The sequence below is a fragment of the Alosa pseudoharengus genome, unplaced genomic scaffold (assembly GCF_046254945.1).
Source record: "Alosa pseudoharengus isolate Yale_2024_CS ecotype anadromous, Long Island Sound unplaced genomic scaffold, YU_APseudo_1.1 YU_APseudo_1.1_scf_20, whole genome shotgun sequence".
NCBI lineage: Eukaryota > Metazoa > Chordata > Actinopteri > Clupeiformes > Clupeidae > Alosa > Alosa pseudoharengus.
This window is the reverse complement of record NW_027468664.1, coordinates 14119964-14132350: the sequence shown is the minus strand read 5'-3', so window position 1 is coordinate 14132350 and position 12387 is coordinate 14119964. Positions and strand designations below refer to the sequence as shown.

The 12387-nt window shown below is 41.9% G+C and overlaps 1 protein-coding gene across 1 annotated transcript in view; it reads left to right on the top strand.

Annotated features, from left to right (window-relative positions):
* The window catches only part of tdrd9 (tudor domain containing 9), a 33351-nt gene extending 21131 nt beyond the window's left edge, over positions 1 to 12220 (top strand). Inside the window, exons 26-35 of the mRNA XM_076297471.1 lie at positions 1451 to 1540; positions 2893 to 3153; positions 3359 to 3526; positions 5562 to 5632; positions 8532 to 8641; positions 9658 to 9754; positions 10006 to 10144; positions 10508 to 10626; positions 11440 to 11512; positions 11837 to 12220. Of these exons, the coding sequence (XP_076153586.1) occupies positions 1451 to 1540; positions 2893 to 3153; positions 3359 to 3526; positions 5562 to 5632; positions 8532 to 8641; positions 9658 to 9754; positions 10006 to 10144; positions 10508 to 10626; positions 11440 to 11512; positions 11837 to 11935 (1227 nt within the window). The 3' untranslated portion in view covers positions 11936 to 12220. The remainder of the gene's footprint in view (positions 1 to 1450; positions 1541 to 2892; positions 3154 to 3358; positions 3527 to 5561; positions 5633 to 8531; positions 8642 to 9657; positions 9755 to 10005; positions 10145 to 10507; positions 10627 to 11439; positions 11513 to 11836) is intronic.
* Positions 12221 to 12387: the final 167 nt, after the last annotated feature.

The following is a 12387-nucleotide window of genomic DNA, read 5'->3' as shown; positions in this document are numbered from 1 at the left end:
GACCTTTCTCCATTACTGCACACAGGAGTGACATATGAACACATCAGAATATAGTGAGAATACCCCAGAATTCTACAGTACTATATATAAGGCAGGCAGGCAGTTATCGTAAGGCCAAGACACTGCATGTTCTTGGTGTAGACAAACACATAAACCAATTCATACACACATGCATATTATGTACCTGCACATTCATACACATTCATGCATGCATATTGACATATGCACTTTGGCACTGATAATAATGATGACAGAGGGTCTGCGCTGTCCGTGCAATCAGAGGAATCAGCTGCAAATAGATGCTGCTGCTCAGGGTAAGAAAGACATGCACGGATGCAGCCACAGAATGGGGCAATAAGTCAAAGTTGTTCAGCAGACATGCACTTAGAAGCTTGACAGATGCACGTTTCCTGTCATTACTTCCCTCACACAATACCCTTCACCTTATATCCTCTCCACAATTCAGATACACACACACACACAAACACACAAACAGAGTGAGACACATTACAATGGCCTAACCAAAGGGTCTATTTAAGGTCAAGCTAAGCACATTCTCTTTATTGCCCAAAATATTTATTTAAGATATCTGTAGAATTCAGACGTGTCTCACTTATACCTAAAATATGTACAATCATATACAGGGGTGAGAGTCACTATTTCAGACCACGCATGCAGCCACAGCCTAACTCTAAATAATGTTGTGTAGTGTATATGAGCAAAGCAGAAAGTAAGATGGGTCAGGTCTAGTTGCTCACCTAAGCTGCACTTCTGTTCCACAGCCACAAGGAGGCCATGGACGCTAGGGTTAAAAGTTGCAGATCTGTCTGGTTTGTAGAGAGTAGCTTATTTAAGAGCTGTTTCAAATGTAGGAAACTGTCAGTGGTCCTTTGTTCTGAAAATTAGGTTTACGACTCCAAATAAAAACAATCATCAAACACTATGATGAAATCAAAGATGAGTCTCCAAACAAACAAGAGATGGTGCAAAAAGGTTCATTTCTGCCAGTACAACACCAACAGCAAAACTGGAGCAAGACCGGTGTGACAGGAATGTTGGAAAATGAATGTTCTAAAGAATATCTGGGTCATAGAACCTTCAGTTGTTCCGGAGCGGAATCTATGTTAGAATGTTCAAAAACCCACACCTTTAAGGGTTAGAATCACAAACATAATGATTTATGGCCATAAATGAAATGAAACATAAACAAGATGCCAGACTAATTTATTGTTTGGCATCTGGCAGTGTAATTTTATTGTCCAATTTACCAGCATGAATCACAATAATGGTGGTATGCATATCCTCCTGTGGATAGCTTTGGTGCCATGTAATTGAGCTTTCTCATGAACCTTATCTTCCGTACCTGGCACTCATCCGCTCTGGTCCCAGCTTGAGTTTTTTTCAAAACAGCTTTCATTTTAATTTGGTGTGTGTGTGTGTGTGTGTGTAGGTTTTCTTCTTGGACTTTGGGAACACTGCTAGAGTGCCAAGCAACAGTTTGAGGGAGTTGCCACCAGAGCTTCAAACGCTGCCCTTCCAGGTAAATAATTTGTCTCCCTCTCTCTCACACAAACACACCATCTCTATGCATCTGTAATAAAGCTCTGGGGATCTTTTAATTTGTTTCCCCCCTAATACATTCTCTTTCCATCTTCATCTTCTGTATTTTTTTCTTCTCTCTCCCCCTCTTTCTTTTCCTTCATCCACTCTTTCTTTCATCTTGTGCTTTATTAGTACAACTGTTGAGATACAGTGTTGCCAAAGCATGAAGAAAAATAAATCCTTCTTCTTCTTCCTCCGTGGAAATTAGTATTATAGCCTAAAGTAAATTCACCCCGAGGGTAAGGTACAAAGCTTTATTCTCTGCAGAGAAGGCTCACACAACAAGTTGAACACAACAAGTGTTGTTGTTTTTTCCGGTCAGTTTCTGTGGTTTTTCTGACTATTTCTAACCACAGTCTGTCATCTAAAACATATGGCAGTTGCAGACAGTTACTGGGGTTGTGGACCACAACTTCACAAGTACATTTGGTTACAAGAAGACTAAGCAAAACAAGAGAACATTAGGTTATCTGAGGACACAGAAAACAAGGGTAACAACTAGGGTATCAGTTGAAATTAATAGAAGACATCACCCTTCAGATGTCAAGGCTATAGCTAAAAAACTTGCTCTTACATAAAACTTTCCATTACACACACACACACACACATACTCTCTCTTTCGTTCTCTCTCGCTCTCTCTCTATCTCTCTCTCTCTCTCTCTCTCTCCCACTCTCATTCCCTCTCTTTCCCTGTCTCCCTATCTATCTCTCTTTGTTTGGGTTCAGTTTTGGGTGCAGGCAGACTGGCCAAGAGTGTTATATGATGCCACATTCTTGATTATTATTGCAGGCCTAGTCGACAGCTCATTTGTCCAACTAGTAGATGTAGCCAGCAGGTGTTGTGAGGAATATGGAATTATCACTTAGCATACGCTGAGGATGGGATAAAAAATCTAAAGACATAGTTAAACAAAGTCATGTCATATGTGGAAGAACGCTGAACAGCTGACTTAAATTCTTCTATCTCACCATAATTCTGACTGTAACATAAGGACATGTATAAGAAACATAAGGAACTGAGCTACTTATGACTATAAGAATTCACTACATGAATTCAGATTTCAATACTCTCGCGTTCTATCAGCAAAAGCAAAACATTACTTATTTCGGGGTGAGTTAGTGTGAGGGGATCATCTCCATTAATTATGTTTACATTTATGTAATTTAGCAGATGCTTTTGTCCAAAGTGACTTACAAAATTGAATTTGTACTACATTTTTTCAGTGTTATTTCAATGGTTTAAAAAAAAAAAAAAAAAAGGTATGAAGTCTCTCCCTCGCCATCTCTCAGGCGCTGGAGTTTCGTCTGGCCTTCCTTGCCCCATCGGCTCAGTCGATGATCTGCGGTGAGCAGTGGAGCCGACGCGCCCGCAACCGCTTTGCCACGCTGGTGCACGGCCGCGCGCTGGCCGCCTCGCTCTACTCCGTGCTGCATGGTGTGGTGCGCGTGGACCTGCTGGTGCCCACCGAGATCGCCGACAGCGTCAGCGTCACCGACATCCTGGTGAAAGAGGGACATGCCCGACGGACCCCTGAGAGCTTTGAGTCGAAAGTAAGTGTCAGAGACTTGCTATCAGCCTCTCATCGGGGTATGCCTGTTGTATTAGGATTGTCAAAAGAACTCTGGCTCCTCCTGGTTGTAGTGTTCCTGAGCAAGACACCAAAGTGCAGGCTCATGCCTTGCATAGCAGCCTCCACCAGATTGTGTTTTGGGTGAAATGTGAGGCATAGAATTTAAAATGTGCTCCTTTTTTCAGCAAAGTCACGAGGCATTGATGTCTATGTACGAGGACCTGGCCACCGGGACCTATCTGCCGAGCTGTGCCAGCCGCTCCTGGACTGAACAGAAGCAAAAGGACAAGCTGCTCATCAACAAGCTACTCGACCCCAAAACGGGCCTAGGCAACCCCAAGGGCAAGGTACCAGTGAAGTGAATCAAAATGTGATGTCTGAATTTTTGTAGCACAGTGCACGTGTGTCATGTATTTCCCATGGCGGCACAACATCTGCATGGCTTGCTTAGACTTCAGGAGGGATTTGTGAGTCTTGCATTGTGTTTGCGTACAGGGCAATTCCACACAAAACTATCACGTTTGCCATGGTATGATGTGAATGACGATTAATTGAAATTTGAGCAGTCACTCTTCTTGGTTGTAGAACTTACATGAAAAACGTTTCACATAATCATAATACCATGGCATTTAGTTGGCGTTAAGGACGTGACAGTTTTGCGTGAAATTGCCCTACAGTATGGAACAGCCTCAAATGTACACTGTCTGAGTGCTGCTTCTGTCATTTGGTTGACATTGTCAAATGTAAAACACTTATTGTACAAGGCGTATTGTACAAGGAAGTGGAAACTTGCATAACTTGCTCAGGCAACCCAAAGGGCAAGCTACCAGTGAAGGGTGACTGTTATAGGACCTCAACTGCACATTTACATGTACATACTGTCATGGAATTTACCTCAACATATAGACACAAGAACCACAACACGTAGTATTGGTTTGCTCACAGACTCTTGGCGCCACGAGGAGAGAGTGCTAGTGAAAGGTATGAAACCCCTCACCTTCAGTCTCTGAACCTGCAGCCCAAAAGCAGTGTCTTTTATTGTACAGATGCACACAGAAAAACAGGATGCCAGACATCTATCTCCTTCAGCTTGATTCCCTCAAAACCCATGCACAGACACACACAGAGAAGCGGGGGCCTTTTCCTGTGTGTCCCAACTCGAACTCTGTGTCCTTGAAACTCAGCATAATATTTTTGCTTACAGAGATGATTTATATATCTGTTTACACAGATGTTTTATACAATGATAATAATAATTCCTTTACACATACACATACAGGCCATGGTTCTTTCCCATCTGGACTATTGCAATGCATTGTTAGCTGGCCTATCTGCTTGTGTAGTGAAACCATTATCTGGATTCAAAATGCAGTACCACGTCTGGTCTTTAATCAGCCAACAAAGTGTCGGAAAATTCCACCTCTGAACCTCTTTGATTCAATTAGCACTCTGGAACCAAGTGTCCGATGGAGACAACGAAGACGAGAGATACTTAGAGACTGTTGATCCTTTTATTCACCGTATTGCAGTGAGAATACATTCAGAACAATGTCTAGACTCAACTGTCAGGCAATAGGATGAAGAGTATGCAGCTGCTACCCCGATGAGATCTGAACTGCTGAAGGTCAGGCTCGGCCTTTTATGCTCCTCAGAGCCTGAAATGCGCCTCCCTCTCGAGACTCACCAAGACCGTCTCTCAGCCAATCAGAATTGAGCTGGGCCTGTTGTAATGGTGGAACCCTTTGACCATCTGGTGTCACTACTCTTTACTCTTTACTCTTTACTCTCAGTCCTACTGTTCTGACAGACAGTTCAGACAACATGCAAAGTTGGTTTAGGTGCAAGATGCTGGTCAACAACACCACATAGAACAGTTAGTCTAGACAACATGCAAAGTTGGTCCAGCTGCAGTGTGCATTCCACCAGAGAAAAACACCACAAGACATGTAACTCCTCTGTTATTTTTTCCCCCATTGATTTCCTATAGACCCTTTCAATCTGTTCCTAGAGGATTTCCCATTGAAATGTTCCAAACTCACACAGATACTTTGAAATGAAAATGAATCGGACTATAGCATAATGCTCTACAAAATGTCAACTCTATAACTTGTTTTTTAAGTATTTGTTTGTCACCAAGTTACCATTAGCTCAATGTTGTTTTCTGTTAATGTCTTATGAACGCAAATTCCTCACTCTGGCCTAAAGGACACTTAATGGATCTGCACCTTACTATTTTAATTCCATTAAATACTAAATATTAACTATATTAAATAAATTCCCACTGTGGTTCTCTGATAAGCTACATTTTCTGCTTGCCAACTGGCCTGCTATGACAGTGTCAGAATGATTCTTAGCCTACTGTATCCTTTATCTGTTTGTCCCATCCAGTGCCTGGTGCATGGCCCTTACACCCCTAATAAAGTCAAGTTCTACAGCATGAGCAATACTTCACACTACAGGTGAGTGTGTGTGTGTGTGTGTGTGTGTGTGTGTGTGAGAGAGAGAGATACATGGTAATCGGAGGGGTGAAGGGTTGATTGAGTACGTTCCTGTACATGTGTATGTTCAGCAATAGGCAGCTTGGTGTAATTAGTGGCCAGTGTGTAGCACAAAGAAAGGTCAGAGTTCACTTACCTCGACCACAAAATTTAAGTTTGGGAAATTCGTCAGATTCCATCTGAAATATATTTTTTTAATTCCTTGGAAAATAGAGCACCCCAGGTGTGGTGAAACTGATAACAGATAAAGAGGAACTGATGAGCACTAACAGGAAAATAACAAGTTATGAAACTAATGACTGATGACTCTTGCTATTCTGAGCTACTGTAATAAAAAGAGTTTGCTCTAGTTCGGAGGCAGAGACTGTTCTGGAGAAAGGGGAATCCCTGCTCTGTGAACACTCTCTCCTCTGAGGCAGAGACTGTTCTGGAGAAAGGGGGAATCCCTGCTCTGTGAACACTAGGCTTGGGTATCGAATATCGAGTATTGGTTGGAACCGGGACTATCTTTGCTATTTTCCCGGAATCGTTCAAAAGTTTAAATTTCGATTCCTAGTTTCGATTCCCAGTCCGCCGACCTGAAGAAGAAACGGCTGAACACCAACGAAGAAGCGCATAGTTCATAGAATTAAAATTCATGGAGAAGGTCAGACTATTTCATTCAGAAAGCAGGGTTCCCGCGGATCCTTAAATAGTCTTAAATACAACTGAATTTTCGAGAGGTATTAAATGTGCGTATGGGACCGCTAGCGAGTGCAAGAGAGCGAGTGATGTCTCAATCCAGTTTCGTGTATTAAAACGCAATTGTATAAGTGACTAGGCTATTAGGCTACGGGAGGAAGTGTAGTGGTTGCAGAGTGAAGATGTTTTTCACGGGTGTGGTTAAAGGTGTGAAAACGGTAATAATACAGTAGGCCTATGTACAAAATAATATGCCTGACGTTTTCGTGGTGTAGCTGAGGCCAGAGAGATATACAGGTAGCTTACGTGGAATGAGGAAGCCTACGGTAGAATGAGCGGGAGAAAGAGCGATAGGTTGGCCATACGTTCGAATTTAGGCCGGACATATGGATTTTAAAAGCCCTGTACGGCGTCCGGCGCAGCCTCAAGCCGGACGCTCATTTGTTCTCCTTTTTGGAGTTGCGCTTGGCTCCTAAAATCGTTGCTCGGACGCAGCATCGTTTCACAAACTATGGACGCGAAGACTGCTGGTCAAATTATGTGAAGTGCTTCGCAATCAGGAGGAAATACTGTATATGTTAAGTTGATCTGTTTGCATCTTTCCAGCGTGTGTTGCTGGCCTAGCCTAGGGAAGAAAATATCTGTCTAAGTTATAATAGCCTACCTGTAATATCTGTCAGCAGCTTGCTTGCCAGCGTTTCCCAGTAGGCTAGGCCTACTTCGCAAAAGTGGTGAACTATAGCCGCATATTTTTTGAATGTCGGCGACTGGCTACATAAAAAAAAGCGTGCGTTCATAATACGTGCGTGCTTGAGATGAAACCAGCAGTTTTCAGCAGGATCATGCGAGGAGGACCTGTCTCTTAATTCATTTAAAAATGGTTTTACAATGTTTCAGTCAAGTTTTGGTTGGTTTAGATACAACTGGTATGCAAAATGTAAAGCAGTGGATTAACTTTAATTTGCTGTGCTGCATATTGGACAATAGATGCACATAGTAAATTATATAAAGTAGGCTTATTAAAATATGTAAATAGCTTAGTCTAACTTTGAAAAAAATATTGAAGGGAATCCAGTCCAGTGCACATGCCTTTGGCAAGTAGCCTAGGCTACTACAGACACATGTGAAGAACAGTCAGCCTCAGCAGTAAGCAAAACCAAATATGTGCAGCCAGCTTCAAAAGCAAGCAGCCCAGACCCTAAAATTGGGCATTTATAGCTTTGAAGGTAATTCACACACACTTATTTTTCTTTTGCCAAAATATATTTGGTAACTACTGTAGACATCCAAAATGGGGTGGGGGTTAAAATTAGTAGGAAAAAAAAAATATTGCATAAACAGTCATATATATCTTTTTGCCGTGGTATAGTCTTAAGTTTCATTTAGATGTCTTGAAAAGGTCTTAAAAGTCTTTAAATTTGCACTTGGAAAATGTGCAGATACCCTGAGAAAGACCGTTGGTTAGCTAGCTCATTTAAAATATCCTAAACTTTTTTTGACCCTGCCTCTTAAAGGGACACCAGGCAACGTTTTCGTGTTAATTAATCATCTTCTTAAGTCGGTATATGGTTAAATGACTCATTACGGGGCGAATGAAGGCTCTCTCGCCCGCCCCAACTGCCTGTAGGAAGAATATCCCACTTGCAAGTTCGGTGTATCCTACCCGCCCACCGAAGCAGGATCAGTTTACAGCACAGAGGCAGGCTAACGAAACGCTAGAGATTGTTGCAATCGTGTGTATAATGGCAGAGCCGGCGAAGAAGCAGCGAAAACCCTTGACGGAAGACGCAAAGAAAAGGAAAAGAGCTTCAGACCAAGCGAGGGGGAGTTTCGTAGAGAAAAAGCGTAAGGCTTGCCTGGTGTCCCTTTAAAAAAATCGGAATCGAGAATCGTTAGGAACCGGAATCGAAATAAGAAATCGGAATTGGAATCGTTCAAATTCAAACGATACCCAACCCTAGTGAACACTCTCTCCTCTGATCAGAGTTTGCTGGTTGAAAAGCTTACATGTTGTCGTGGTTCTTGTTTCTTAGGAAAAGGAATAGGAACTACATGTCTAAGTTCCAAAAGAAAGATCCAAATGTTCATGCGTGAATCACGTGCACTCAACCTGACTTGGTTAACTGCATTATTGTTAACTGTTATTTCCGTCCTGTGAAATGTGTTTGTCTGTCTCCAGGTCTGTTGTCCTGGAAAAGGACAGCATTAACCAGGTGTCCATCAATGAGAATCCCCAGTACACTCACTCCAGAATGCTGGTGGCAGGATCGGTGTCTGTCAGTGGCTCAGGTGTGTGTGTGTGTGTGTGTGTGTGTGTGTGTGTGTGTGTGTGTGTGTGTGTGTGCGCGCGCGTGCGCGAGTGTGCGTGCGTGTGTGCGTGCGTGTGCGCGCGCTTATGTATGACACCCGGCGTATGCTTGTTGTAATGGAAATTTTTATGTAACAGCAAGTTATGTTTTTTTAGCTATAGCCCTGACATCTGAAGGGTGCCGTATTCTCTTAAAGGGGTGGTTCAGGATTTTGGACATAGGACCTCATTTCCAAGTAAGCAAGTGTGATATTTATCAGTGGAGACCGTTTTCAACACGTTTCATCCAGTCCTTCTAATTGCAGAGTTTGCAGGTGCTAGGCTAGCGCAAGTCAACGGCTTGGGTAAGACTGTTTTTAGTGGCAATCTTAACACATACCGTTGACTTGCGCTAGCCTAGCACCTGCGAACTCTGCAATTTAAAGGACTGGATGAAACGTGTTGAAAACGGTCTCCACTGATAAATTTCACACTTGCTTACTTGGAAATGAGGTCCTATATCCAAAATCCTGAACCACCCCTTTAATTTCAACTGATACCCTAGTTGTTACTCTTGTTTTCTCTGTCCTCAGATAACCTAATGTTCTCTTGTTTTGCTTAGTCTTCTTGTAACCAAATGTACTTGTGAAGTTGTGATCCACAACCCAAGTAAGTGTCTGCAACTGCCATATGTTTTAGACGACAGACTGTGGTTAGAAATTGTCAGAAAAACCACAAAAAACCTGAGTTCTAAGAAAGAGCTAATGGATAGAAAGGCGCTTACTGCTTGTTGTGTTCAGATGAGCCTTCTCTGCAGAGCAGAAAGCTTTGTACCTTATCTTACAAGAGCATTCATAAATCCACATAGGTCATTAACTGCATTCATATTTATTTTGCAAATGTGTGTTAATGTGTTTTTTCTGTGTCTGTGTGATTGCCAATTTATCTGTGTGTGTGTGTGTGTGCGCTCATGTGCGTGCATACCTGTGTACGCACGTGTGTGTGTGTGTGTGTGTAGGCTCCAGCATCCTCCTGAGGGAGACCACTCTGATGCCTCACATTCCTGGCCTGCCTGCTCTCATCACAATGATCTTCTGCCCTGTCATGGAGCTACGGTGGGTTGAAGTACACTTGAATGTGTTAGTCTGATGTACATAATTTAGAGACTGTTGTTTTATTTGTTGCATACTGGTGTATTTTCCTTCCCAAACTTAACACGTTGTACGTGAACCTGAACTAAAACATCTATTATACCAAAAATGTAATGTTAAATACATGGTAGTCTCAAATTTACCCTGTGTGTGTGTGTGTGTGTGTGTGTGTGTGTGTGTGTGTGTGTGTGTGCGTGTGTGCGTGTGCGTTTTAGCACTGATGAAGAGCGCACACTCTTCACTGGGGCTCTCTGTGGGCTCGGCCCCAGTTTACAGTCTGCGGAGGGTCTGCTGCCAGACAACGACATTGAGCTCGCCTTCGATGTCAAGATGGACACAGACGACATCTCTGAGGTTTCTGTTAAATCCAGTCATCCTTGTACTCTTTCATTCTCACACACACACACACAATCAGAGTCACACTCACACACACACACACAAAGCATACACACACACACAAAGCACAAACATTCTCTGTCATTCTCATATTCAGACAGACATGTAAATATAATGTATAATTACATTTACATATATAAACGTATATATATTTAGATATAACATATATTGACATGGGTATGTACCAAATTATTTCCAAAATGATGAGCAGACCACCCAGACGATTGGTGCTTGTCACGTATTGATTAAATGATGAATGTCTGATTTCAGCCTGTCTCTCTCCTCATACAGTCATTCTCTCAAACTGTTTTTCTTTCTCAGATAAATAACTTGCGTGCAGCAATTAACCGGTTGGTTTGTGAGGGCCCTCACGGGGTTCTGCATTTGACACCAGAGAAGATCAGCGGATTTCAACAGGATGCTAGAGATCGCCTCATAAGGTAGTCCACTATTTTCTTACTCTCCCTTAATTCAGCCCAAGTTTACACCAGCTTTATCTGCAGTTCAACAATATCCAACTACAAGTAAAATTAACAACAGTGATGCTAGTGACACATCAAAAGTCCATAGTCAGAGAAATGTTGTAACAGCACAGACAGACCGACCACTAAAGGTTGCAACAAATGTCAACATTCCATAATTTCAGGGAGTTGACAAACATTTCACCCATGACACTGAACAAATTTCTTCTGCCATTAATGTTACTGCCATGCTATGTTATAATCATAAATAGTTCAAGACTATGTGAATATTTTAAAGGATTATATTGAGTTTACAGGAAGAGGTTCATTGAAGGGGTGTCACGATCTTGGTTTTAAGTCAAAAATCAATCGAAATCAATCTCAAACTTTGAAATCAAAGGTAGAATTGATGATGCAGCCACACCCACAATGTCACGTCCAGCATGCATGCCAAGGGGGACAAAAAACAAAAACAAATATGCTTCAAGTGTGGCACAGGATCTCCTCAAACTTCCACTCCAAACTGCTCCACTTAAAAAACACATCAAACAAACTCGAACCACCAGCTGCTTCTCTGAAATCACGTGTGTGGAAATATTATTTCAAATCGTGACTTTAAAATAGATTACTAAATTGAATCAAGGATTTGGAGAATTGTGACACCCCTAATTCATTGTCATTTCAACATGTTTCAAACTTTATATATTCCAGGTTGTCGTCTGTAATCATGTGATAGGGATTGTGTTAATTCCAAGTAGCTATTATAATTAACAGATTGTTGATATTCAACAGACTCTTTACCAGGTCACCTCCCAGAGAGGAGAAGGTGTCGGTTTACCACCAGAAACCCAAGAAATGGAATCAGGTACAGTACTCACTCAGTGTCTGTACACATAGGCTATCGCCTGAAATGCCTGCAAATGTACTGTTTTGGGTGTGCATCCATATTTTGTACATAGCAAGTACCTAGCACCTACATACACAGGTCCCATGCTACATTATGACACAAACTCTGCATTTACATACATAGATCTATTGATAATGTCCAGGGTCCCAGTTACCACCAAGTAGGTCAGACAGAATCGGAAGTGACAACCGTAGACTCGATACTGAATATGTGTAGGATGACTTGTCATTAGGGTAAAAAACATCTGCTATACTGACATCACATGCATGTGTGTGTGTGTAGGTGGAGACTTCTAACCTTATGGATATCTCAAATGAAGATGAAAAGAAAAGCAAAGGCCACCTGTTTCAAATGCACTCCATCACCATTCTCAGCATGTGAGAGTGGTAAATTCTCCTGTTTCCTGCTTCTATCAGAGAGCTTTGGCACACCACAGTGTGTGGGGGTGTGTATGTGTGAATGTGTTCGAGTTCATGCCTTTCTAGTGTTATGTTTGAGACCATGTTTTCATATTTGAAAAAATAATGTCCTACATAGGGATTTAGGACGCAAGACATTGCTTATTTATGCATGTAGGCATTAAACACAACCATAGTTCGTCTGTGTTACTTTGAGTTTAAAGAGTTGAGGTCAGAACTGCACATGTTTTGTATTTGCACTTTTCATTCTTCATGATGGTTCTTTTTTCAGCTTCTGAACATAAACAATCATGTGTTTTTCCTGACAGTAATTGTGTTGTCATTCTTAATGACCTAGTAACTCCTATTAGGGTGGAGTTGTGCCCTGCACCAAAAATAATAAATACATTTCTTTGATGCAATGCTGATATCTTG